Source organism: Manacus candei, unplaced genomic scaffold (assembly GCF_025592945.1).
Source record: "Manacus candei isolate 608988 ecotype Guabito, Panama unplaced genomic scaffold, ASM2559294v1 h1tg000047l, whole genome shotgun sequence".
NCBI classification, from domain to species: domain Eukaryota; kingdom Metazoa; phylum Chordata; class Aves; order Passeriformes; family Pipridae; genus Manacus; species Manacus candei.
This window is the reverse complement of record NW_026138095.1, coordinates 7,320,794-7,346,378: the sequence shown is the minus strand read 5'-3', so window position 1 is coordinate 7,346,378 and position 25,585 is coordinate 7,320,794. Positions and strand designations below refer to the sequence as shown.

The window sequence follows — 25,585 nt, the reverse complement described above, 5'->3', positions numbered from 1 at the left end:
AAGGGAAAGAGCTGCCCAGAGGCAAAGCCTGCTCGAAGATCTTGCCTAGACAAGGTGTCCAGGCAGAGCCTCAGACCCAGATTTTGGGGCTTTGGTACCCAAGTTTGTCCCAGAGCCTCAGTCCCCCTGTCTGAGGCTCCTTGATGCTGCACTGGAGGTGCTGATCTTCCCTCTGCCATTAGCCTTCCTTGTTTTCCCGGGAGCCAGGGCCACCTTGTGCTAAACCTGGGCCAAAAGTTTGCTGAACTGCAAAATAACATCAAGTCCTGCAGGTTGGTGGTTCCCAAACTGCTGCTGCCACCTTGGAAAACTCTTGGTTGGCTTTGTAGAAGTTGTGCTGTTCTCTAGCATTTTGAACAGCTACTGCAAGAAGATGCTTTAAAGTATGTTTCAGTAGCTGCAGTGCACCCCTTCCAAGGTGCATTTGCAGGTTTTTCCTCCCTGCAAAGGCCGTGCTCTCTGCCCCTCTGCCGTGAAGCTGCTGCACGGCCGTGCCTGTGTGTGCCAAAGCGCTCTCCGAGCCAGGGCGGGGTCTCCCGTTCTCCCTCTGGGGCTCTGCTCTTTCCACCCTAAACTGGTTTTTCGAGTCATTTTTTCATATGTGCCTCCTCCATCCCTCCTGCTGCTGCTGCTGCTGCTCACCTGCGTTCGGGGAGGAGCCTCCCAGAAACTGCTCTTTAGTGCTCCGCCGACCTTCCCCCGCTGAGTCTTGTTCCACCCCGACAGACCGGAGGGAAGAGCCGGCGCCCACGAGGACTCTGCAGGCTCCGGGAGACCCGCTGGGACCTGGCCAACATGTTCAAGGGGGTGGGCAAAGGCTCCCCGAGCAGAAGTTCCCCCAACAGAGGCTCCCCTGTCAAGCCCAGCAAGTAAGTGTGACCCCTCTCCTCTCTCTCTCCCCATCCTGTGACCCTGGGGGAAGATGAGGGATGAGTGATCCGTGTTTACTAAGTCCCCTTAAGAACTATCCCTCTTTGTGGAGCAGCAGAAGGTTTGGGCTTGCTGGGAGCTGATGCCAAAACTTGCTGCCCCAGCCTTTGTCCTTGTCTTTGGAGGGCTTTGTGCTCCCTCCCAGAAGTCCCTGTGCAGCCCCGGTGCCTGACGATGTGCTCAGGGTGCGATCATTGAGCAGGGAGGGGCAAAAAGCCCCTTTTGGGCAGGAAGGAGTAGGCAGGATAAACACAGCCCCTGTGCTTGGGTGGAGCGAGATCTGCTCGGTGGTGAAGCAGATCCCAGCCTGGGTCTGAGATCCCGGGATTCATTGGTTCCGTGGGGTTGGTGTGATGCTGCCCTGGGATCCCTGGAGAGGGATGCTCAGTCTGGTGCTGCTGAGGTGGAGGAGAGGGGTGGGGAGTGGGTTTGCTCTAACCCATCCTGGGGACAGGCCGGGTCTCTGCAGGTCAAATTGCTGAGTTTGCCTCTCTTGGAGCTGCTTGGAGCAACCTGGTCTGGTGGAAAGTGTCCCTCCTATGGCAGGGGCTTGGAACTGGGAGGTCTTTAAGGTCCCTTCCAACCCAAACCATTCTGTGAGGAGATTCCCTAAGCTCTGGGGAGTGAGATATGTGATGGGACTGGGATGCTTCTAGGAGGGGGTGCTCTTGCAGAGGGAGTGCTCATCCCTCCCTGCAGCTGCTGTTGTTAACTCAGGGTTATTTTCCACCTTCCCCAGCAATTTTGCAGTTCGTGGTGTTGGTGGACTGGTTCTGTGGGGATCCCTGTGCCCTGCCAGGGTTGGAGGCCGAGGAAATTGCAGGGGGGTTTGTGCTGAAGAGGAGGGGACCTGCAGGGGGAGGGGGGTGCTGGCCCCCTCTCCTGGGACCACCCCCAGTAGTCCAGAGTGGGGGGCGTGTGTGGACACCTGTGGGGTCACAACATGGTGCTGGCACCCAACTGCTCTGTTTTGGGGGTCCAGGTCACCAAACAGCCACTGAGGAAGGGGGTGGCAGGTGCTGCTGGGCAGGGCAGCAGGACCTGGGGAGAAGGTGGCCCCTACAAAGGCTGGGGCTGCTCTGAGTGGGTGTCAGGAGCTGGACCCCTGCCACAGGAAGCTTCAGTGGAGCTGAGCACTCCCATACTCATCTTGAAGGCAGGTCTGGGGGCTCCCTGAGCACCAAGCATTTGCTGGGGCCTGGCAGCAGTGAGCCACCTCCCCAGCAGCCCTGGAGCTGTGTCAGGCTCTGAGTTTTTTAGCCTTGTTAATGCAATCTATCCACCTCCTCAACTGGCTTTCAGAGCAGGCTGGGGATTTCTCATGTCAGCCCCTGCCATGCTGCAGAGGGTTTGGGCCAGGTTCTCCCCTGCCATGAGCCTCTTGGGATAACTGGAGTTGCATCCCAGCAAGACCTCACACCTCTTCCCTGTGCAGGACGGAGGCTGGAGCCAGGAGTGCAGCAATTACTGAGCTAGTTGTGCTTGTTTTAGGAGGCACCAACCATCAGACACAGCCTAATTCGCTTGGCCATGGCCTGGGGCTTGGTCAGCACCCAAAGTAGCTGAGAAAATGAAGGTGGATGAGTTGTCTTGAGAGCAGCCACCAGCACACGCTCTGCAGATGGCCCTGAGAAAATGTTGGTGGCCCAAGGCTGCTCTTGGTGGCCCCAAGGCCAAAAGCTCATCAGCAGCTGAGGTTCCCTGTCTCTGGGGTTCACAATTAGTGATTGGACCCCTACAGAGGTACCTTGTCTTGGTCCTTGGGGTGATGGTGCTGAGCATCTCAGCTCTCAGGGTCCTTTTCTGCCTCCATTTGGTGGATGCATCCCAGGGAGGCAGCAGCAAGTGGAGGTTTGTCCCCAGGGACCATCCTGGATGTGCCCTGCTCTGGAGGAGGCACTGCAGGGCTGAAAGGGAAAACTCATGTGAAGGTGGAATTGAATTGGATCTGGCTGGACTGGCTACCTGGGTGTGATTTTTAACAAAGGCTGTGGGTGGTTTTGGAGGTGGAGGGGAAGTCACCTCCTGGTTTAATCATCTCCTGGGATTGCTGCTTTTGCCACTGCCTCCTCCTACTTCTCCTTGATCAGTCTAGAGCAGGGTGGACCCTGGGAGACAGGCTCAGGGATTAACCCAGCACTGGCAGGGGGTCAGTGGTGCTGTGCTATGATCTGCTGGCAGATCAAAATGTACAAGGACATGTCAGGGAGAACAGACCCAGCTTTGGGGTCTGCCATAAAACAAAGTCCCCTGTGAGGAAGGGATGGAGGGATCAGGGACTGCAGCACATGGGTGCTGTGGTCCTGCCCAAATGTGCCCTGGAAGGAGTGACCAGGAGTGGGGACAGTGCTCAGTGATACTGTCCCTTGCGTGTGGCTGGACTGTCCAGGAGGCAGAAAGTGGTATGAGAAATGAACCAATTAATAATGATAATAATAGTGCTCTGCCTCTCCCAGGCATGAGATAGCCCTAGGGAGGAGGCTGCTCTGGCTCTGGAGGAGGAGGAGCAGGAGGAGCTGTGCTGAGCCTTGCCCTCAGCTGTCCTGGGGCTGTGGCTGTACCATGAGCTGTGCAGGGAGCTGGGCCTGAGCTCTGGGAGGCTGAGGGGTGCACAACATGACCTCGTGGCTCCTTGTATCCCACCTGATGCCAGGCTGCCTCTCTGCAGCCCAAATGTCAGTATCTTCATCCTGAGATGTGGGGCCCAGCTGGGTTGAGTGAGGGCTCCTGCCCAGGAGCAGCAGGGATGGGGCAAGGGGACACCCCGAGGAAGGATGGTGAGGCACCACGTCACTGCAGCCTGTGTGGATGGGTGTTTGCACTGACAGGAGAAGCTCACACTCAGCACAGGGCAGACCCCCTCTGCTCCTGAGGTGATGCTCTCCAGGAAGCATTTTGGCAGCAGCATCCTGGTCTCTAATGTCCCTGTGCAGCACAGGCTGGGATGGGCTCAGTCCCCATGACCAGGAGGTTTCTCACGTCTTTTCAGTCCATACTTTTCTTGTGGCTCAGCCTAAACAAAGCTGATTCCTGTGTCCAGCCTTGTAAACCAAGAGATGGGATGTCCCGGTGTTTCCTTCAGCCAGAAAGGGGTGCCAGCAGGAATAAGCAGGATTTTGTTGGGGATCTACCCTTCCTAGGAAGGATGGATCCTCACTTCTCCCCTCTTGGAATGGCACAGAGGTATTCACAGTCACAAGACAAACTGGGATGGGCTCAAACTGGACACCCCATTCCCACTCTTCCCAAGTGGGAGCTGAATTTGGTCAGACTTCTTGGGGGAACAATGCTCTCCCTGCCCAGTGGGAGAGGTGTCTGTCCCCTGGGGCTGCTGCATCCCTCCCCTGGGGCTGCTGCATCCCTCCTCTGGGGCTGCTGCATCCCTCCTCTGGGGCTGCTGCATCCCTCCCCTGGGACTGCTGCATCCCTGCCCTGGGACTGCTGCATCCCTGCCCTGGGACTGCTGCATCCCTGCCCTGGGACTGCTGCATCCCTGCCCTGGGACTGCTGCATCCCTGCCCTGGGACTGCTGCATCCCTGCCCTGGGACTGCTGCATCCCTGCCCTGGGACTGCTGCATCCCTGCCCTGGGACTGCTGCATCCCTGCCCTGGGACTGCTGCATCCCTGCCCTGGGACTGCTGCATCCCTGCCCTGGGACTGCTGCATCCCTGCCCTGGGACTGCTGCATCCCTGCCCTGGGACTGCTGCATCCCTGCCCTGGGACTGCTGCATCCCTCCCCTGGGACTGCTGCATCCATCCCCTGGGACAGGGCCCAGCCCAGCCCGTGACTCACACTCTCCTCCCTGCACAGAGAGCCTGGGCAGGAAATTTGGGTGGTGCTCGAGTATTTGCTCATGGGACACCACCTCATTCCAGGCGTGTCAGGGATGAGTGGGAGATTGTGTAACCTCCTGGGGAGGGGAGACCTCTGAGAGCTTCCTCCTGCTGCACACTCAGGCTCACAGGGGCCAAATCCTGGCTCTGTGCTGCTCCCACCCACCCCTTTGTGCTGGGGCTTGGGGCCAGCATTCATCTCCCTGAGCTTATCTCAGAAAGGCATCCATGGGGCACAGATTGGGTGGGAGGGATGATTAACGGGATATAAAAGACAGGTTGTAGCAGACAGTGATGCTTGGATGGGGATGATGATGATGATGATGAACGCTCTGCTTGGGCTCTTCGCCTCCGTGATCCCTGGGATTAGACCCTGTAGAGGGGGCCCTGCTGGAGCACAGCAGTCCCCATTTACTTTGCTCACTGCATTCCAGGCAGGGAAGCAGAGGCATGGCCAGGAGATGCTGCCATCCAAAATCCCTCAGGGCAGCTGAGAGCTGCTGCTGCCCTCTTGGGAAATCAAAAGCAAGAGAGGAAGTGGAGAAAGGGGACAGGAGGATGCAGAGAGCAGGAGTGCTGGGGCTGTGCCTCCGCTGGAGTTACACAGGCTACAGTCAGAGTGGGCTGGGCTCACTTGAAACAAGAACTGTGGCATGTGAGTGCTTGGCTTGGGGTGACCATGACACTCACTGGCACGTTACAGTCACTTGGGGCTGCAATAAATGAACATCCCAGTATCTGCTCTAGCCTTTGGAATGAACGGTGGAACAGCTGGAGCCACGCTGAGGAGCTGGAGCAATGACAGAGCCATTAAGGGAACCACTCCCTCTGTCCTTTGCTGGATTCAGGGACCTGGAAGGAAAGCACATGGCTCTAGGGCAGATGTGGTGGCTCTGCTGCAGGACATCACCTTTCTCCCACCTTCTTCTTCCACCAAAGAGGTACCGACCTGCCCGAAGAAGTGTCCCCCACCCAGACCCCCATGCAATGTCACATTGCTGCTGCTCAAACTCTTCCTCCTGGTCTCAGACCCCAGTGTTGACACGTAACCTCACTGAACTTTGTCCCATCTGCAGCATTCCGAGGGCTCTGCATGATGTTATTGCTCCACACCCTCCTGCCTCTGCCCACACCGTGCTCTCCCTGCCTGCAGGGTAGGGCTGGCACTGTCCTCAAGGGCAGATGCTGCTAGAAACAACAGGACAATGAGGATGAAGGTGGCACCAAGGTTTGTGCTTCCCTGTCTGCAGGGAGCTTTGGGAGCCATCCCATGCCTTGCTGCAGGCTTTGGGTCCAGCTGTTTCAGCAGCTCATTCCCAATCCCGGTGATGGAGTCAGGGCTGTGATGGCACCATCAGCTGTGTGATGGCCCTGGGGTGACAGGCAATAGGGAATGGTCTGTTGGGAACCTTCAGTGAAGCCTCACTGGGGCAAGGAGAGCTGGCAGGTGTGCAATGGCCTTGAGAAATTAGAATTATAGAATCACAGAGTGCCCTGAGTTGGAAGGGACCATCAGGATCATCGAGTCCATCTCCTGACCGTGCACAGGACACCCTGACAACCCCACCATGTGCCTGAGAGCATTGTCCAAACACTTCCTAAATGCAGACAGGCTTGGTGCCCTGACCACTGCCCTGGAGAGCCTGTTCCAGTGCTCAACCACCTTCTGGGTGATAAATCTTTTCCTGATATCCAACCTAAACCTCCCCTGACTCAGCTCTGTGCTATTCCCCAAGCTCTGAAAACAGCACAAATGCAACAGCCTGTGCAGCACCCAGGGGGTGCAAGTCTGTGTCCTCTGCAGCCCGGCCCTGGGGTGGCACTGGGCTCTCCAGTGACTCAATGGGCCCAACTGTGGAGCACTTCACATGGAACAAGACAGCAGGATGGCAGCTCTGGGTCAGGCTGAAGGGCCACCTCTGCCAGCAGCTGAGGGCAGGCACTCAAGGAAGTGTCTCCAAACAGGGTGAGCATGTTGTGCTGCCTCTGCAGGGTGCTCTCCTGGCCTCCAGCTGTCTGTGGCTTCAGGTCTTCCCAGCCCAGATGTGGTGTCAGTGCCTTTGGGAGCCCTACAGTGATTTGTTGTTTGTTGTTGGGTGTTTTTTCCTTTTATTTTGTTTTAAATTTTTTTTTTCTTCCAATGCTTTTTGAATCCACCTGAACTTTTGGGCACCTGCAGCTGGGAGTTGTGCAGATGTGAAAATCTGCTCACCCTAAACACACCAGCTCTTACCTTCTCTTGTCTGAAGGCAACAGCCAGGCATCAACCACTTGTGCGTGTCTGTGCCCTTGGCCACGGCTCATAACCCTCTCCTTGGAGACCAGGAGGATATGGGGAAAGGCCTGAAGGACCACACCTGGGACAGGTCCTGGGCAGTGATGAAGAGCGTGGGAGTTGCTTTCACCCACCCCTCTGCTCTGCTGTTCCCTCCCTCAGGTCCTCCACAAATGAGCTGGCCGTGCTCATCTCCCGCATGCAGACAAACGCTGACCAGGTGGAGAAGGACATCCTGGAGACACAGTCAAGGCTCAAGCAGGTGAGCTGTGGCAGAGGGTGGTGGGAAGGTGAAAGTCTTTGCCTCCAAATGCAGTGTCTGGGATGACAGGTCAGGTGTCTGCTCTGTGCGTGCTGGTGCAGGTTTGGGGGCTGACTGGAGGCTGGGGAGGAACAGACACCCCACAAAGCCTCCCAGCCCCTGAGGCTGCATCCCAGGGCCTCCCAAATTCCAGCCTTGTGCTTTTCTGCTCAGTGCCTCATGCTTCCCACAGCCAAGGCTGTCTCACCTACGGCAGAACAGCCCTGTGCCTCCCAGCAAGCTCAGAGGCAGCCAGTCTGACCCAAACCAGTCCCTGGGTGGGAGGGACACTGGAACAGCAGCTGGGCTGGACTGGGCTCCCCAGCTCAACCCTTTTACCAGGGATCCTCTGTGGTTGACATGTTGAGGACCCAGAGCCTCTGCATTGGCCAAGGAAGGTGTTGTGAGGTCTCTGTGGTCCGACCAGGCTGTTTTCTTCTGTCTCCCTTGGTCTTCAGGATTCCAGCAATCAGCAGAAGAACAAGGCTTTTGAGTTCCAGACAGAGAATGCCAGGAACCTGAAGGAAGCAGAGACCCTGCTGAAGGATCTCTTCCTGGATGTGGATCGTGCCAAGCGGCTGAAACACCCACAGGCTTCTGAGATAGAGAAAGAGTGAGTGCAGTGGGGGGACTGATGTGATGGGGGCACTGAGCAATTGGGAACCCCTCTATGATCTAGACTGAGTTCCAGTCATTGCCATGAGAGGTAGTGTCAACTCTTCTTCCCACAGAGTTTAGCCTTAAAATCAGATTTTCTGCCAATATATTATAGAGATAGGAGTGTACAGAGTGGCTGCCAGGGTGAGTGCCCAAGAGGCCCCATTCTTTTGGGAGCTCCTGTAAAAGGTACCAGAAAAACGCAGAGATAAAATGTGGCCCCACTCTCAGGGCAAATCCCCTTTTCCTCTGCATTTCCTAAAATGAATGCCTTTGGTTCAGGCAAGCACAGAGTCAAACGTGGGTGTTGGAATGGGAGAAGAGCTTCAGTTGGCTTCTGGTGCTTTGTTCCCCTTCACTTCCAGCACTACTAGGTGGAAATCAGGAGGGAACGGTAGTTTTCTAGCTGGGAAGGCACAGCCTTGATCTCCCTGCAGTGTCATCCTGGGCTGTAATTTCTGAGACATCCCTGGAGACAGAGAACAGCAGGACAAGTGCCTCCACTGCTGAAGGAGGCCAGTGCCACAGAGGGACAGCAAAGTAGCCCGAGTCTTGCAAGTGAAATCTGGGCTCCACAAACCCCACTTTGGCTGTCCCTCTTCCCAGCTGACACAGAGACATGTGCCCTTTCCCCTTGGCAGCATCCAGCAGCTCCATGACCGTGTGACCCAGCTGTGTGCCGAGTACCGGGCCCTCTACGAGCAGCTGAACGTCCCCGACGTGGGGCCCAGGGTGGACTGGGCCAGGATTCTGGACCAAAAGATGGTAACAGCAGCTGGGTTTGGATGCATCTCCAAACTGTGTGCTCAGCATCATGCAGGGATGTTGCAGGGTGGTGGAAATAATTCAGTTGCTCTGGGTGGAAGAAAGACTCTCCTCCCACCTCTTAAAACACTCTGGATTGACCCCTTCAGATTGAGAGCTACCAGAAGGGGTCAGGTAGAGAGCTCTGCTGTGGGATGAAAGGATGCAGAAGGTGATGTCTCCTAGAACTTGACAGCACTTCCTTTGAGAGTTTCTCACTGTGGGGTCTGGGTATTTAGAGTGGCCAGATTGGAGTCAGTTTGGATTCCCTTGAAAGCTGGATGGTAACTAAGTGCATCCAAAGCATGTCACCATAGGCAGGGAGCTGGTGCAGCTTAGGTTTCTACATCAGGGTTATATGCTCTGGTTATCTTTTTCCCTGTGTATGGCTGGGGAAAAGGCAATCAGCAGCAGTCACAGGAATAAACAAGATCCCTTCCCTTGCTCCCAGCCCGCTATCAGATTCCAGATCTTTTCATGCCCTGCCAGCACTCACTGGGGTTTCTCCTTGAAATAAAGCCTTTTGCTTTAATCTCTGCCTAATTCCTTTTGCACAGAAACAAGTCAACGCAGGACAGTACGGCCCTGGCATGTCAGAGCTGGAGAAGCAAATAGCTGAGCACAACATCCTGCAGAAGGAGATCGAAGCCTACGGGCTCCAGATCAAGAACCTCCATTCTGGGGTAGGGCATCCTCTGTCCCCTCCTTGTTCTTGTTGCTTCACTCAGGCCCATGTCCCATCTGCTCCTCTGCACGGTGAATGTTCACCCTTGTTTTGCAGAGGGCATGGGGCGCCTGAGCTGGGACAGATGGAGCCATTCAGGGGCCGGGGAGGTGATTCTTGGATGGTTTCTAAAGCGCATTCCATAAATCAGCTCATCAGTATCTACCACATGTTTCGATAACAGCTTTTTTTCTCTCTCTTTTTTTCTTCCCCCCCCACCCTCCTTGGTCTGGGCTGTGTTGTAACCCAGGATGTGGCAGATTTAAAAAGCCAGTACAAGGACTTGCTGGTAAGCTTCTCGGTGGTTTTCTGTGCAGATGGGGTCATACAGCGGAGTAACACCATCCCTGATGGACTGGGAATGCCCAGCTCAAAGCAGGAGCTACCTCTGGGCTTGCTCAGTGATGTCCCTCTTCTTCTTTCCTCATTTCCTTCCCAGCTTGGGATGGGTGTAAATTGAGAGCGCTCTTGCTGCCCTCAGGGCAATGCCGTGGGTGAGATCCATGTCTCTCCTCTTCATGGGTCATGGATCTGGAGCTGCCCATGTGTGTCCATGAGCACAGGGATACAGAGGCAGCAAGAAACCCATCCCAGCCCACACACTGTTCCCAGTCAGGATTGCAAATGCTGAGGCTCAACCTGATCCCTATCAAGGGCTCCAGAGAGGAAATGAGCAGCAGGAGCAAAGGAGGTGGCTGGGAAGAAGGTCCTGGTTTTAGCCAGCTGGGCCCATGAAGGTTTAATGTTGAAAATGGGATTTATAAGAAACATAGCAGAGCTGGGCCAGCTCTGAGAGTGCCCGAGGCACCAGCCCACACCTGGGATTCTGGTTAGACAAACATATCCTGTCTGTGGGGAGGGAAGGGGAATGGCAGCCCCATCAGATAAGAGCCAGGGGTGGCAGATTTCTCACTGAGGTCTCTGGGAATCTCCTGGTGGATGTGCAACAGGAGCAGGGTCCTGGGGAGGAGGGGAAAGGGACTCCCCAGGCTGAGCACCAACACCATCTCTCTCCCGTGTGTGTGTGGGCAGAAAGCCTCCATCTGGCGAGGGCAGAGCCTGGGCAGCCTCTACCACCACCTCCAGGGCTGCACCAAGGAGCTGGGCTACCTGACAGAGCAGCAGACCAAGATCCTGAAGCAGGACTGGAGTGACCAAATGATGGATGTGCAGAGTGTGCGACGGGAGTACGAGGTGAGCTTTGGGGGGTGGCAGCAGGTCCTGGCTTGGGAGGCTGGCCAAGCCTGGCTTGTGAGATTTGCAGGATGGATCCCAGCCTGCTGGACATCCTCCACCAGCCTGGGGAGGATGGGGCTTTCCCAGGGCAGCCCAATAGTGCTGGGTACTGAAACAGAGGTGGAAGAGATCCTCTGGATCCATTGAGGAACTAGGGATGAGCCACTCTGTGTGTCCCTGCCAGTCCCCTGAGCTGGAATGTGGGATCATATGTTAGAGAGCTGTCAGTGAGGCAGAGAGAAAAGAAGGACTCAGTATCACATCAGCCTCAGTGGCCAACATACAGAACACAGTGACTGCTATGTGCTGGGACCAGGAAGAATAGAGGGATAATTGCTTAGGAAAATGCTCTTTGAATGAATGCCCTGATGCCTTCTGAGGCCCAAGTGTATCTAATTTGTTTTAGCTTTGCCTAGTCTTTTCTGTTTTTAAAAAAACAAACAAACAAGGATGTCTATGCTTTGGGAGCCTTGTCTCTGTTATGTTGGGGTTTGGTGCTCTCTGTGCTCCTTGCACGCTCCCAAGGTCATGAAGTTTCTCTTCCCCTCCAGGATTTCAAGTCCAATGAGCTGCTCAGCCAAGAGGAGCTTGTGAACCACCTTCAGGACGATGGGGACAGGATGATTGAACTAAAGCACCCAGCCATCAAGCCTATCCAGGTAGGGAGAGGGGGGTCTCTTCCCAAACACTGTAGGAGAACCAGAGTGCCTGTGCATCAAGAACCAGGGGGAGGGTTGGAGGAGACCCCTTCACATCTTCTGCAGTTGTTACTCTTTCTTCTCACACTGCACTGGCTGTACTGCAGCACCTTTCTGCCTATTCCAACCTTATGGGGAAGTTGAGGGCAGTGCAGGGTCTTCACCCCTTTCAAAATCTCCAGGAGATGGTGGGAACCATCTGTGTGCTGGGACCAGCTCCTGCCCAGCTGCTCAGATATATTGGTGCTGCAGGGAGCTATGACATGGTGTGATTTCTCCCAAGTGAAACCAGTTCCCAGCTGGCCAGGATGTATTTCCAAGCCTGCAGATGCAGTGTCAGGCTGAAGTGGGCTCTCAGCCCCCAGCACCACCAGAGCTGAGACCCCCTGGGGAATGGTGGCTGCTCTGTATGAGCCAAGTCCTTCTCAAGGAGTGTCCTCACCCAGGTTCAGCGTCAGGCAGTGCCTGGGCACAGCTTTGTCTCTGCTCTTCCTCTGATCTCTGGGACTTCTGGGGAAAGGAGACCAGTGTTTGGGGAGGTAGGACCAGCTGGAGCCCACTGAGCTGTGCTCTGTCCCACCACAGGCTCACCAGGAAGCCTTGAAGAACGAGTGGCAAAATTTCCTGAATCTCTGCATTTGCCAAGAGAGCCAACTGAACAGTGTGGAGAGTTACAAGAAGGTAAAAAGCAAATTCACGGGCCGTGGGTCTACAGGTCAGGCCAGAGTGGGCAAGCTGGGAAGAGAGAAAGTAGAGGAATGAGGATGGGAGATCCTCTGCTGGTACCTAGTCAGGGCACTTTGGGGAAACACCCCTCAAAACCTAATCTTTTAGAGATGCTGGGAACTGAGAGACCCCACTGGACTTGGGGGTAGTAAGGTCCCCCCGTGCCTGACTGTTTTCCTACCCACACCTCCAGTTCCAGGATGATGCTGAGGCTGTGAGCCGCTCCCTGAAGAAGATGAGCTCTGACCTGGACACCAAATACAGCAAGTTCAACAAAGACAGCCCCGGGGTGGTGTCAGATCTGCTGCTTCAGCTGGAGGTGAGATCTTCAAGGCTGGTGGAACCAGCCAGACCTAAGGGGCAAATCCAAAGTTGTAACCTCCCCAATAAATAACAGTGGGGAAGAGGAAGAGGTGGGTAAATAACCCTATGGGGACAGCTCACCACAGCTCTGTGCTCGGGAGAGGGAAGCCCCTGGCAATACTGTGCTCTGAGTGCTGAGTCCCTGCATCCCAGACTGCAGGGCAGTGACCCCTGGGACAGCACTGTCCCCATCAGTGACACACAGCCAGGCCCCAGCTCACCATCAGAGTGAAGGAGAAGTGCAGGGAGGAGCCTTGTGTTGTCCTTAATAGGAGACACTTGGATTAGAGGGCCCACAGAGTGTGAGCCACTGGCACTCAAGCAGAAGGGAAAGGTCCTCCCATCTCCTCAGCACTCCCATGAGCCAAAGGCAAGGGAGGGAATAAAGAAATCTGACCTGAGGGGTGAGATGCAGATAAGAAAGGAACATTTGCCCGGGAGAGAGGGAAGGGACACGTTCAACATGGTATCTTCCCAAGCATGCAACACATTTCACTCTCAAGAGGTGCTTGGATCTTGGTACTTTCTGACACTGGAATGCAGCCACCTCTTGGCAGGCCTCTGTCCCATTCCTGAAAAAGAAAACTTCTTCAGGAGATTTTAATACAACAGTGTGGGTTCACCTAAGGTTAACTCAGGCTGTGCCTTCAAAGGAAGACCTGCTGTGAGCAAAGGAAACCGAGGAGAGTGTTGATAATGAAAAGGGGAAGAAGGGACATGGAGGGATCGAGAATGGAGAACCTCCTGACTCTGCTCCACAAGAGTGGACAACTGGTCCCAGCATACTCACTGTAGTGTGACCCTCCCCTTCCTTCTCATGCAAGCTTGGTCACAACCACTGTCTTCCCTGTTTTGTCTAGAACGAGGAGAAGGTGTTGAAGCAGGCAGAGAAGAACATCGCTGACCTGAAGAGAAGGAGCAAAGAGATCAGCCCCCTGAAACTGCGCAGGACACGTCCCTCTCAGCCCCTCACCTTGGACACCCTCTGTGACTGGGATGCTGGGGAGGTGAGGGCTTGACTGGCAGCACCTTCAGAAGAAGCAGGGAGCTGAATTCTTCTTTGGTTGCTCCAGATCTTGGCTCTGTGGTGGGAGGAACCATCCTAGTGCCAGAAAGCCAAGCCTTTCACCGGGTTTTGTGTCTCTGTCCAGGTGCAGCTGACCAGAGGGGACAAGTACACCCTGAAGGACAACAGCAACCCTGAGATGTGGGTGGTGCAGAGCAGTGCTGGTGTGGTCCAGGAGGCACCTTCTGCTTGCTTCTCCATCCCTCCACCTGACCCTGAGTCCATAGACAAGGTCAATAGGTGAGTCTGCAGCACAGAGCCTGACCCAGAGAGACATTTAGACTCACTCAGGTCATAACCAGCCTGATCACCTCACCTGCAGCTGGGGACAGGACCCATGACTATCCCTAGTATGAAATCTCTCTCCTGGAGAGGTACCTTATCCAGGTTCCTTCCATTCCTCAACAGCCCTGCACACTGCACGGACCTCACTGTCAAAGAGCTTTCTGGCAGTCAGGCTTGATTTCTTCACCCAAACATGTGACTCGCACAGGTCTGACTAAATTCATTGCAGAATCAGTCTGGAGTTTGGGACTTGCCAAACAGGACAGAGTTATCTGTGGTATCTCCTCTCAGCCAGCCCCAGCTGGAGACTGAGAAATGCTCCTTGAACCACCGTGTAGTTCTGCTGCCTGCCTGCTCCGTCAGCTCCTGCCGTTCCCACAGGACGGGGCGGTGGTGCAGGGAGGTTGGCATTACCTTTTTAATCATGTCCCCGGGTCTTTGGATAAATCAGTGCAGCTCAAGTGCCATGGAAAGGCCACAGCCCTGACTCAGAGCTACGTGGGCATGTCCGTGGTGGGAGCTTGGGTCCCCAGGCACAACGGGCAAGATTGCTGCATTGTGTTGCTCTTCTTCAGTGCCCACCCCTCTTCACACATCCCAGATTACTGAGTCCTTTGGATTTATGGGTTTCATGTGTGCTTTAAAACAGAAATTTAGTTCCTCTGCATGGAGCTGTGCCCTGGACCCCCCAGACAGCCCTTGTCTGACAGCAGCCAGGCAAGCTGGGAATTGCAGGTTTTAGCACACAGTGTTTAGTTGGAGCAGTCCATAGCAGGGATCACAACTGGCCTGGTCTTTTCTAGTTCCCTTCCTCCTAGTTTCATTAGGCTTTTTTCTCCCAGAGATACATTTTGGTCCTTCCAGTTTTACAGATCCCAGCTCTAGTTTCATTAGACAGGAACCATCCTTTCGATTGAGACTTGGCATTTCTATTGCAGCAGCCACAGCAGCAGCTCCTTGTACTCCCTTCCCGTGAAGCTGCAAAGCGCTGCCACCATATGAAATCAACTTCCAGCTTTGACAGCTTCTGCTGAGGGTTGGAAACGCTGGCTCCATTGGCAGAAGTCAGCTGCTCAAGCCAACCAGCTGCTTTTGCTGCTCTTCCCTTTCCTGAGGGATGTCTCCGAGTTACAACAGGCTGCAGGCTCCCAGACTGCCCCTGCCTTCGGGGACACCGTCCCCTGCCTTCGGGGACACCTTCCCCTGCCTTCGGGGACACCTTCCCAGCAGGAGCCACAGAGCTGCTGCCATGCAGGGCTCTGTCAGGCCATGCTCAGGGCTGTGTCCCATCCTGCTGGCTGAGGATGCTCCTCTCTGCTCACAGGCTGGAAGGGGAACTGAACACGGTGAAGCAGAAGCGAGCGGCAGTTCAGAGCACCCTGAGACGCAGCCAAAAGGAACAGGTCCAGCCCAGCCAGCAAGGTATGTCAGCTGGATAGTCCAGCCCTCTCCAAAGCCAGCACCTTCCTCCCAGAGCTCCCAAAGCAGACTGGAAGCAAAGCACCCACCCAGGGTGGGCAGAGGTACCTGCAATACACACACAGGTCCCTGTGGGAGGTTGCTTTCTGCTCTGTGGAAAAGAACAGCCACAGGATAATCTGACTCCTGGTGCTGCCAAGGACTCACTATGTGATATCAATTCACTTAAAATCTGTTGCCCTTCTCAAAACTCTGTGATTGACCTTCAGCTCCATCAACAGCTGCAGGGTATTTAGGGTTGCAGAGGGATGTGCCTATCCAGAAACCGTAATTAAACCTGCTTTGTAATCTGGGTGCCTTGCAGTTCTCTTCCCTACCTGGGGGCTGTGGAATAAGCAGGCAGCCAGGGCTAAATCCCAACCCCTGCCTAGCCATGTTATTCCCACAGCTATAATTCAAAGGCTCCCAGCAAAGCTGAGCAGGGATGTGTCTGCAAAGACTTGGCTGTCTTTGTCCCTCCTTTGGACTTGAGCTCTGGCTGGCCAAGGAAGAGCTAAAAGCTGGGGATTAACCTAAGCTGTGTCTTGCTGCAGCTCTGCCCAGGAGCCCTCCAGCAGTCCAGGATGATCCCCAAGCTGACCGGCTCCTCAGTAGCCTGGATCGTGTTGGCAAGGACCTGGTTCAGGTAGAGAAGGAGGTCTTAAACCGAGTGAGGTCTCCTGTGAACTACAATGACCCCACGGATGACCTTGCCAGGAGGATCAAACAGCAGCAGGTGAGTTGGAGCAGGAGGAGTTTGGTAGCTCTGTGTCCTTGCCCCAAAGCAGGTTGACATAGAAATTACATGAGATGGGAGCTGGTGCTTCAAAGAAGCTGTAGTTGCAAGGGTTTCAGGCTGGCTTGAATCCTTAAAATGGGACAGGCTAAGCCAAACCCTCAGGAAACGCAGGTCCTTCCCTTGGCTCTGTACCAATCTGTACATTTGTTTCAGAGCTGTGGTCCAGGTCTTGGGAATTCAGTCCTCAGCTTGGTCGTGGGGACTCTGTCACCCTGCACTCTCAAGTCTGTAGCAAAAAAATGAAGGGATAGAGGGAATTAATCCAAGGACTGGCTTTGGCTCACCTGATGGGAAGTACAGACTGGTAGATGCCAGTGGTACAGGAAAAGAGGCAGTGCCCTGGAGCCCTCCTCTTTCCTCTGGGATAAGGTCTGGGCCTGTAGCAGCTCAGCTTGTTACATCTTCATCTGTGGGTATTTATCCAGCCCTGGCAGAAGGATGGGCTCAGGCAGGTTTTTTCCATCTCTTTCCCACACCCTGCCATTGCCAGACAGCCACAGTCTGGATGGGGCTGTGCCCCAAGGGGCAGCTCCTTATGAGAGGGGTACCACACCCTGAGCCCCACAGCCAAATCCGCCCCTGGGGGAGACAAGTTTCCACTGCAGCACTGTTATGACTGTGTTGGGTGACTCTGCTCCCATCTGATGTGCCAGGAAACAACAAAGAAGCTGGAGAACCTGGGGGCAGCCAAGGATGCCTTGCAGAAGGAGTGTGAGACCTACCTTTCCAAGAAACCCACCAGCACCTCGGCTTCCCAGCTCCCTGTCACGCTGAACGCCCTCAGGAGCAAGTACAATGATGTCAATATGCTCTCCAGCCTGTACAACGAGAAGTGAGTGATGGTGGCAAGGCCTGATGGGGGTGAGGGAAGGAAGTCCTTGCACAGAGGTGTCAACACAGAAGCATGACAGAAAATGCTTTTAGTCTATGTCGGTGTTTGCTGAGGTCCTGCACGGGTTGGAAACCTCCTATCCATCACCAGAGCGACCTCTGAAAGAGTTTCTGTGTGTATTCTGTGCTCAGATCCCCCCACTGTGGAAAATCCACCACAATGGGTGTGTGTCCTAGCTCTGTTGTGAAATGCAACGTGTCTGACTTCTGGGCAGCACTACAGGGTCGTGAGTGCACAGTGCTTGTTCCCTGTCATGTTGGAGAAGCTCCGATGTTAAATAAGCTTAAACACACAAAATCAGAGAGCAGAGGAGAAGAATGGGGTCTCCTGTAGCTAACCTCGTCCTGTCATTTTTTCCCTTTCCCAGGGCCAAGGCTGCCCTCAACCTGGAGACTCAAATTGAGAACACAGACAAGATTGTCAGCACATTTGAGGCCAAGCTGGCTCAGGACAGCATCATTCCTGCATCCCCCAATGCCCTGCAGGATCGGGCCAATGACCTGCAGGTAGGGGAACATCAGGCTCTTCCTTAAGGAAGGGACATCTCTGAGTTCAGGTAGCAATGGTGGGAGGAGCTGGACTTTGCTAATTTGAGCACCTCGAGGTGCCAGCAATGAAGCCTTTTTAAGGACTTGTTCCTTTAAGGTTTCGTGTTGGTATTGCAGGCTGACCTGCCTTCACTGGCCAGCAAAAAGCTCTGTCCCTCTCAGGCTACCTTTGAGTCCCTAAAATGATGACCACCTTAGCATCTAATCTCTGTTGCTCTGCCTCACACTCATCCCTAATCTTTCCTGCTCTCAATCTCCCTGCTCCATCCTTAACACTCACAGGAACCCTTTTTTACCTTCTGCATGCTGCTCCATCCACTGTCCAGCCCACCTTGCTTCCCACACTGTTTACCGAGTAAGTCTCACTGCTCCATCTCTTCCACCTTGCACATCCCTTGGAGAGCCTGACCAGCCCCCAGGTACTGCACAGTTAGTGGTGACAGGTTAAGGAGGGTGTTTGGTTGGTGCACTGACTGCTACAAACCTGGAGGTGTCTTTTCTCTCCCCCTGCAGAAGATGAGGCGGGACCTGGTGGCCCAAGAGGACTGTGTGCTGAAGCTGAACCGGGGGCTGAAGGATGCCGAGCACAGCTGCAGTGCTGTGCAGAACAACTTCCAGGAGTTCTGTCCCGACCTGCCGCGGCAAAAGCGGGAGGTGCAGCTCCTCAATGATCGCTACCACGCCGTTGCCGACCAGCTGGATCAGCGGTGAGGGGCTGTGGGATCATCTCTGCTCCTCTTGGCTGACGTGGACCAGTGTTAGTCAGGGTCACAGAATCACAGAATATGACCAGTTGGAAGGCACCCATAAGGATCATCAAGTCCAACTACTGGCCCTGCACAGGACCATCCCCAAGAGTCACACCGTGTGCTTGAGAGTGTCATCCAAATGCTTCTTGAGCTCTGTCAGCCTTGGTGCTGTGACCACTGCCCTGGGGAGCCTCTTTCAGTGCCCAACCACCCTCTGGGTGAAGAACCTTTGATACCCAACCTAAACCTCCCCTGACTGCAGGACCCTGATCCTGACCACTATCCTGTAATACTGAGGACTGGGTCTGTCCTGCTCTGTAGTTGCCACCTTCCTATGCACAGCACAGGCTTTGAGCTTCCAGATACCTGAATAAGGCAGTTTTTGACTACTGGCCTCTGCCTGACACAGGGACCTTACACACAGAAACCCTTTTAGACACTTCTCCCAGGGATTGCTGCTGGTTGTCTGCCTTTTTCCTTCTCTCATCTCCCAGGTAACGTTCATGCTGCAGTAGCAAACCTGATGTGCGCAGTTAGGCTCCCCACTCAGGGATCAATTGTCACTCCCTTGTTTTTTGTTATCTTGGTGCGTGTTGTGACATTGTCACCAGAGCGTCTTTTTAGGAACTTGCAGATAAATCTTTGCCCTTCCCCTTAATGTTCCTGTTCACCTCTGTTCTGTGCAGAGAGAAGACCCTCAGAAACATCAGCCTCACCTACCAGCAGTTCCAAAACTCCAATGAGAACCTGATGTTCTGGATGAACAACCTACCCAAGCACCAAGTGAAGACCACTGATGGGCCAAGCCAGATCAACTACAAGCTGCAGGCACAGAAGGTGTGTTCCAGGGCAAGCATCATAACCTGTAACGTTACAGGGATGTGGGAATTGGCTTGCATAAAAGATTGTACCATCAGCTCCTGGATGAGTCCTCCCACTGTCACAGTGAATAACTGTGATTGCAGCCCACAGATGGTGTATCTACAATCCTGAAAGATTGTACCCTGGGCTGAGATGTTGCACTGGGTCCTGCATCTTTCTCTCCTTTGTCAGATCCTAAGCTCAGTAGCTCAGATGATGAGTTGTGGAGGTCTCTGTGTTGGCTGCTATTTATCTCATATGTGATAAATCAGTGTACCAGGTCCTGGGCAAATGATGGTGCTGCTGAGATCCTCTAAAGCCTTGGAGACTCTTCCTAAATATCTTCCTGTTCCCATCATTCCCTCAGCTGAGCTAATTCTCTAGGCTGCAAGAGTGTCACTGTGTTGCTGTATTTCAACCTGTCCTTAACACCACATGTGTCTCCTGCAGAGGCTGGTGGAGGAGATTGAAAGCAAGGAGCCCGAGAAGAACGCTGTGGTCAGGCTGTCCCGGAATGTGCAGTCCACGCTCAATGTATGGCTGGGTTTTCCCATTTATCACTCCCTTAATGTCTCACATGAGAGATCCCACCTGATTCTCCTGTTTCTGCTCTGGACAGGACTATGAACTTGAAGCAGGCAAATACAGCTCTTCTCTGGACCCTTCCCTGACTGACTCTGCTGCAAAGAGGCTGCGTGTGACCCCCCTGCAGGAAAGCATCCAGGCCCAGGTAAAATGTTCAGATGAAGGCATGGAAACCATTGTCTATCTCCTTACCCGTGCCCCAATGTCCTCTGCAAGGCCTTAATCCGCTCTTACAGCCACAGATGATCATAGTCAAATCCCAAGGTCGAAGTCATCAGGGATCTCTTTGTCTGTGGTGGAAAGCAGCACATGAGGTCCAGAATTAGGGTTGTGCCTGGTGCCTTGTGATTGCTGATGCTGCCTCTTTACCATGTTGTATGTGAAGATAAGACTTACAGGGTAGTTGTGTGAGGGCAGGAAGGAGCCAGAGCTCCTCTGTGCTGCTCCCAGTTGCACCCCAGTTCTCCTGCATCACCTCGGGCTGTTCACCAACTGCCATCCATGTGTGGCCCAAGGTGAATTTGGAAGTCTGGACTTTGTGTAGACCTGCAGGCATCTAACAGGCACTCAAATAATGGGGACAGGATCTTCTGCACGAGTCCCTAGACTCTGTGTGTCTCTATGGAGTCAGACGTGAAGACACTAATCCCTGAAATTGCTCAGTACACAAAGTGCCTCCAGGTGAAAGGAGGGGTGGCAGAGTGTCCCACCCAACAGAGCTGTGTCAGGGTGAGGGGACAAGGCTCTCACTGCTGTTTCTTTTTTAGGAAAGTGATGTAACCAAGCTCTACATGGAGCTGGCAGCAGAAAATAAACAGCAGCTCAGCCGGCTGGAGTTTGCCAAGAAGATTGTTGAGAAGGTACCAGCTCACAGCAAGATTGGGGTACTTTAGGTTGGGGGTTCAAATCTGCTCAGCCTGGGGTTCCCCCTTCCTGAGTCTTCACATCCAAGTGTGAGGAAGGAAGGAATGAAAACCCTCTGAGAAAAAGACCACAAGTAATCACAGTTTACTGACACTGATCTTAGGCTGTGACTCTCTCACTTGTGTGGACTCTCAGCTCTTTACTGAAGCTGTAGTGTATGCTAGGAAAAAAGACTAGGGCTCTTAAGGCCTGTCCTCAGCTATATCTAATCAACATTCAGGGGCTGAGAATTTCAGATTTGTTTGTGGATGTGGCTGGAATTCAGTGCTCACAGCCTTCTGAGAACACTTCAAAGCAATAGGATTTTTAGACCTTTCTAGGGTTTGAACCATCTGTAGGAAAGGCCTCTGGTCTGGATGACTTTCAGTGTGCTCAGGAAGGACAAGAGATTAAACTGGGGCCTGGCCCTGTTACTCTCCCTCAGCTGCAGGTACAAGGCAGCACAAAGCACCTTTGTGAGCTGCTGCAGCACCTCCAAAACAAGGGGAAAACACACCAAGTCAGTTGCTTGAACTGATGGGAGCGTGTCCTCATTTTCCATTTACAAACAGCCATATTTGGAGACTCCCTGGGGATTGTGTGCCAGCTCTATCTCCCACCATGCCATGGCATTTAAAAGGTCTCTGTGCCACCCTAAAAAAGAAGAATGACTCCATTTCCCTGCCCTTTTTTTTTTTAATTCTTTTTGGTTTCTCCCTTGCAGAAGGAAGTGCATGAGGACATTGAAGCTGTACATGAGCAAACGCAGAAATCTGAAAACAAAGCTGCAACAAGCAGGGAATCTGAGGGGTTGAAAGCGCAGCTGGAGGAGGAAAGGAGGAAAGTTTCCAGGATTGAAGAGGACCTGGAGGAACACAGAAACAAGCTGCTGATGTTGAAGACTCAGAAGCCCATTGAAAGAGTGGAAGAAAAGGAGGTGATAGAATATTACAGAGACCCACAGGTGGAGAGTAACCTCTCTAAGTTGGTAAAGCAAATTGAAGAGGAAGGCAAAAAAAGGCAGAGCCTTCAAGAAAACATCGAAGCGATGAGCCGTAAACTTGCCCAGGTGGAGAGCGAGAAGAAGGTTGCTCCTGCCCAGCTCCTCACCAAAGAGATCACAAAAATTGAGAAGGATCCAAGCCTGGATGGTGAAGCAGCCAGTCTTCGTCAGGAGATCAAACGTCTCCAGGAGGAAAGCTTGGCTGCTGCTTCCGAACTTGAGCAGCACAAAAGGGAGCTGCACATGCTGGAGCGAAAGCAGCCCAACGTCCGAGAGAAAGTGGTGGTGAAGGAGCTGATCAAACTGGAGAAAAACCCAGAAATGCTGAAGTCTGTTAGGACCCTGCAGCTGCAAATTGATGAGGAATCCTTCAAGAGGAAGTCGGTGGAAGAGGCGATAGAGAAAGTGAAGAACAAGATTGAGGAGGTAGAAAGACTAATTGAAATGGCAGAACCTAAAATTATTGTTAAGGAGGTGAAGCAGGTAGAGCAGGACCCAGAGTTACTGAAAGAGACTTCCAAGCTTAAAACTCTGATTGAGGAAGAGAGGAGCAAAAACCTGATGCTTACGGGTGAGCTGGGAGAGCTGCAGAGCCAGTACAGCATCGCAGAGAAGCAAAAACCAAGGATAGAGGTGAAAGAGAGGGTCAATGAGATTTTCCTGGTGGATCCTGAAACGGAGCGGCAGATTGCACACCTGAAAAGGGAGCTGCAGGAAGTCACTCTGAAAAGGACAAAGATTGACAGTGAAGTGGAAGAGGCCTTAGCAGAGCTCAGTGTCCTCAGGTCACAGAAACCAGTGGTGGAGTTTAAGGAGGTCATAGAGGAGGTGGTGAAACATGAAAAGAGTCCAGAGATTCTTAGAGAGATTGACAGGCTGAAGGAGCAGCTCAATGAGCTGGTGAACACCAATGGCAGGACCCAAGAACAGCTCATTAGGCTGCAGGGTGAAAGGGATGAATGGAGGAGGGAGAGATCCAAGGTGGAAACCAAGCTGGTCAATAAGGAAGTCATCCGATATGAGAACGATCCACTCTTGGAAAAGGAAGCCGATCGCCTCCGTCAAGAGGTGCGTAACATGTCTCAGAAGAGGAGAGCTGCAGAGGATGCAATCTATGACTTGCAGAACAAATATATGCTCCTGGAGAGGAGGAAACCAGAGGAGAAGGTAGTTGTTCAGGAGGTGATACTGACTCAAAAGGACCCAAAGCTCCGAGATGAGCACACCAGGCTGAGCCGGAGTCTGGATGAGGAGGTGAGCAACAGGCGCCGCCTGGAACGCGACGTGCAGCAGGTTCGTGCGCTGGTGAAGGAGCAAGAGAAGTTACTCAACTTTCAGGAGGATCGAAGCAAGAGGCTTGCACTGGAGAAGGAGATGAGACAAATTACACTGAGAATAAAGGAGCTGGAGGAGAGCCCGGCCCCGGTGCAAGAGAAGATCATTATGGAAGAAGTGGTGAAGCTGGAGAAGGATCCAGTCCTGGAACAGTCTGCCAGCAACCTGCGCTTGGAGCTGGACCGGGAGAAGATGGAGGTGCTGAGCTTGCAGAGAGAATGCAAGAACCTGCAGGTGCAAGTCGATGTCCTGCAGAAAACAAAATCCCAGGAGAAGACCATCTACAAGGAGGTGATTCGAGTGGAAAAGGACAGAGCGCTGGAGAGCGAACGTGCACGAATCTGGGAGCTGCTGAGCAGGGAGAGAGGAGCCAAGCAAAAGGCAGAAGAGGAGGTACGGCGGCTCAGGGATAAGATCGAGAGAGCTGAAGGCATGAAGAGGACATGGGCTCGTGAAGAGACGGAGCTGCAGAAAGCCAGGAACCTGGCCATCCAGGAGAGAGCCAACTTGGAGAGTGAACTGCGGGACCTGGAGAGGCAGAAGCAGCAGAAAGTCCTTTTCCTTCGGGAGGAGTCCAAACTGCTCAACCAGCGGACTGAGAATGACAGGCAGAAGAAGAAGCAGCGGGAACATGAGTTTTCCCTGCTGGAGGCAGACATCCTTAGGGAGAAGGACCAGATCTACAACAAGGAGAGGTTCATTCGGGATCTCCAGTCAAAGGTCAACCGGGAAGAAATCAATCACGAGACCCAGATGAGAGAGACAAACCTCTCCACCAAGATCTCTATCTTGGACCCCGAGACAGGGAAGGACATGTCCCCTTACGAGGCCTATAAGCGAGGTATCATAGACAGAGGCCAGTACATCCAGCTGCAAGAGCTGGAGTGTGACTGGGAGGAAGTCACTACCCTGGGCCCAAATGGGGAAATCTCACTTCTCCTTGACAAGAAAAGTGGGAAGCAGTATTCCATCGATGATGCACTAAGGCTGAGGAGGATCACAAAGGAGGAGTACCAGCTGTACCGGGATGGCAAGATTCCCATCTCTGAATTCGCCTTGCTGGTGGCTGGGGAAACCAAGCCTCCCTCATCCCTCTCGATTGGCTCCATCATCTCCAAATCCCCACTCACATCACCCACCACCCACCAAACCCAAACCTTCTTCCCTCCAGCCTCACAGAAGGGCGTAGGTGATGACACATCCCCCATTGCCGGGGTGTATGACACCACCACCGACACCAAGTACAGTGTCAAAACTGCTCTTGCGAAGAAGCTGCTCGATCCCATGACAGCTCAGAAGCTGCTGGAAGCCCAGGCTGCCACGGGGGGCATCATAGACCTCATTTCTCGGGACCGGTTCTCAGTCCATAAGGCGATTGAGAGGGGACTGATTGACAGGACCTACATGCAGAGACTGCTCAATGCCCAGAAAGCTTTCACGGGGATTGAGGACCCGGTGACCAAGCGAAGGCTGTCTGTGGGGGAAGCAGTTCAGAAGGGTTGGATGACCAAGGACAGTGCTTTCCCCTACCTGCAAGTCCAGCATCTAACTGGAGGGCTCATTGATCCCAAGAAAACCGGTCGCATCCCTGTGCTGGAAGCTGTCCAGACCGGGATGATAACAAGCAACTTGGCCAACAGGCTCCAGGATGAGTCCAACTATGAGAAAGATCTCATTGACCCTGTCACTAAGGAGAAGATAAATTACAAGGAGGCCATGGCCCTCTGCCAGAAGGATTCACTGAGCCACCTCCTGCTGCTCCCGGCCGCATCTGAGGGGTATCAGCGGTACCACCAGGCGAGCCGCTCCCCCAGGCTCTCACGGTTCAGGCATTGAATGTACTGGGGCTGGTTCCTTCAGGAGTTCATCCCTTCAAAACAGGTCTCCCCACAGAGGCAGCAGCGATCACAGGAATGGACCATCGAGCATTTAGGGCTGCACTCTCTTCTCTCTTAGCTACCTGCTTCCCCACACAGCTCGGCCGTGCACGGCAGAAGGCATGACCATGAACCTGACACGGAGGGTCCCCGCAGTCCCCCGGGGGCTGCTGTGATGCCAAAGAGGGGTTGATTGTGAGAACTCCACTGTAGGTTAAACGTGGTTATGCTCATAAAGGGAGGAGAGCCAGAGTGTTTTCTAGCTGGGTCATTCTGCATGCAATAAACATAGCAAGTGTGTCTCTGTGGCTGTGTTGTCTCTGCAGGCTGCGGCTGCCAAGTGGCTGAAGGCACAGCTACTCTTCCCTCCATGCAATCCCAGGCCCTGCAGCCCAATCTACAGGGGGTTTGTAGGCTCTTGCTCCCCGTGATCTCACAGCACTGAACCCCCTAAATGTCTTTCTGCATGTGAGTCCATATTTTTAAAGATTTTGTTGTATTTGTCTTTAAAACTGAAAACCAGTGGGACTTTGCTCCCTGGTCATTTGGACACCTCTGAAAGAGGGACTAGTTCACCAAAGGGTGCAGTTCCACCAGCAGTACTGGGAAATCTGTACTTGCTGTTTCTTTAGGTGAACTAAAAGGATGTTATTCCTCTGTGTAACCTCCACTGC

The 25,585-nt window shown here is 53.6% G+C and overlaps 1 protein-coding gene across 1 annotated transcript; it reads left to right on the top strand.

Moving 5' to 3' along the window:
* Window positions 1-723: 723 nt before the first annotated feature.
* EVPL (envoplakin) lies at window positions 724-25,454 on the top strand. The gene is made up of 22 exons (XM_051797784.1): window positions 724-869; window positions 7,204-7,303; window positions 7,801-7,955; window positions 8,641-8,764; window positions 9,361-9,486; window positions 9,778-9,816; window positions 10,560-10,721; window positions 11,315-11,422; window positions 12,047-12,142; window positions 12,381-12,506; window positions 13,411-13,557; window positions 13,702-13,856; window positions 15,226-15,323; window positions 15,914-16,095; window positions 16,812-16,990; window positions 17,418-17,556; window positions 18,112-18,305; window positions 19,034-19,184; window positions 19,659-19,742; window positions 19,828-19,938; window positions 20,561-20,653; window positions 21,421-25,454. The coding sequence occupies exons 1-22, from the start codon at window positions 796-798 to the stop codon at window positions 24,868-24,870; spliced, it is 6,093 nt and encodes a 2,030-aa protein (XP_051653744.1). The 5' UTR covers window positions 724-795; the 3' UTR covers window positions 24,871-25,454.
* Window positions 25,455-25,585: the final 131 nt, after the last annotated feature.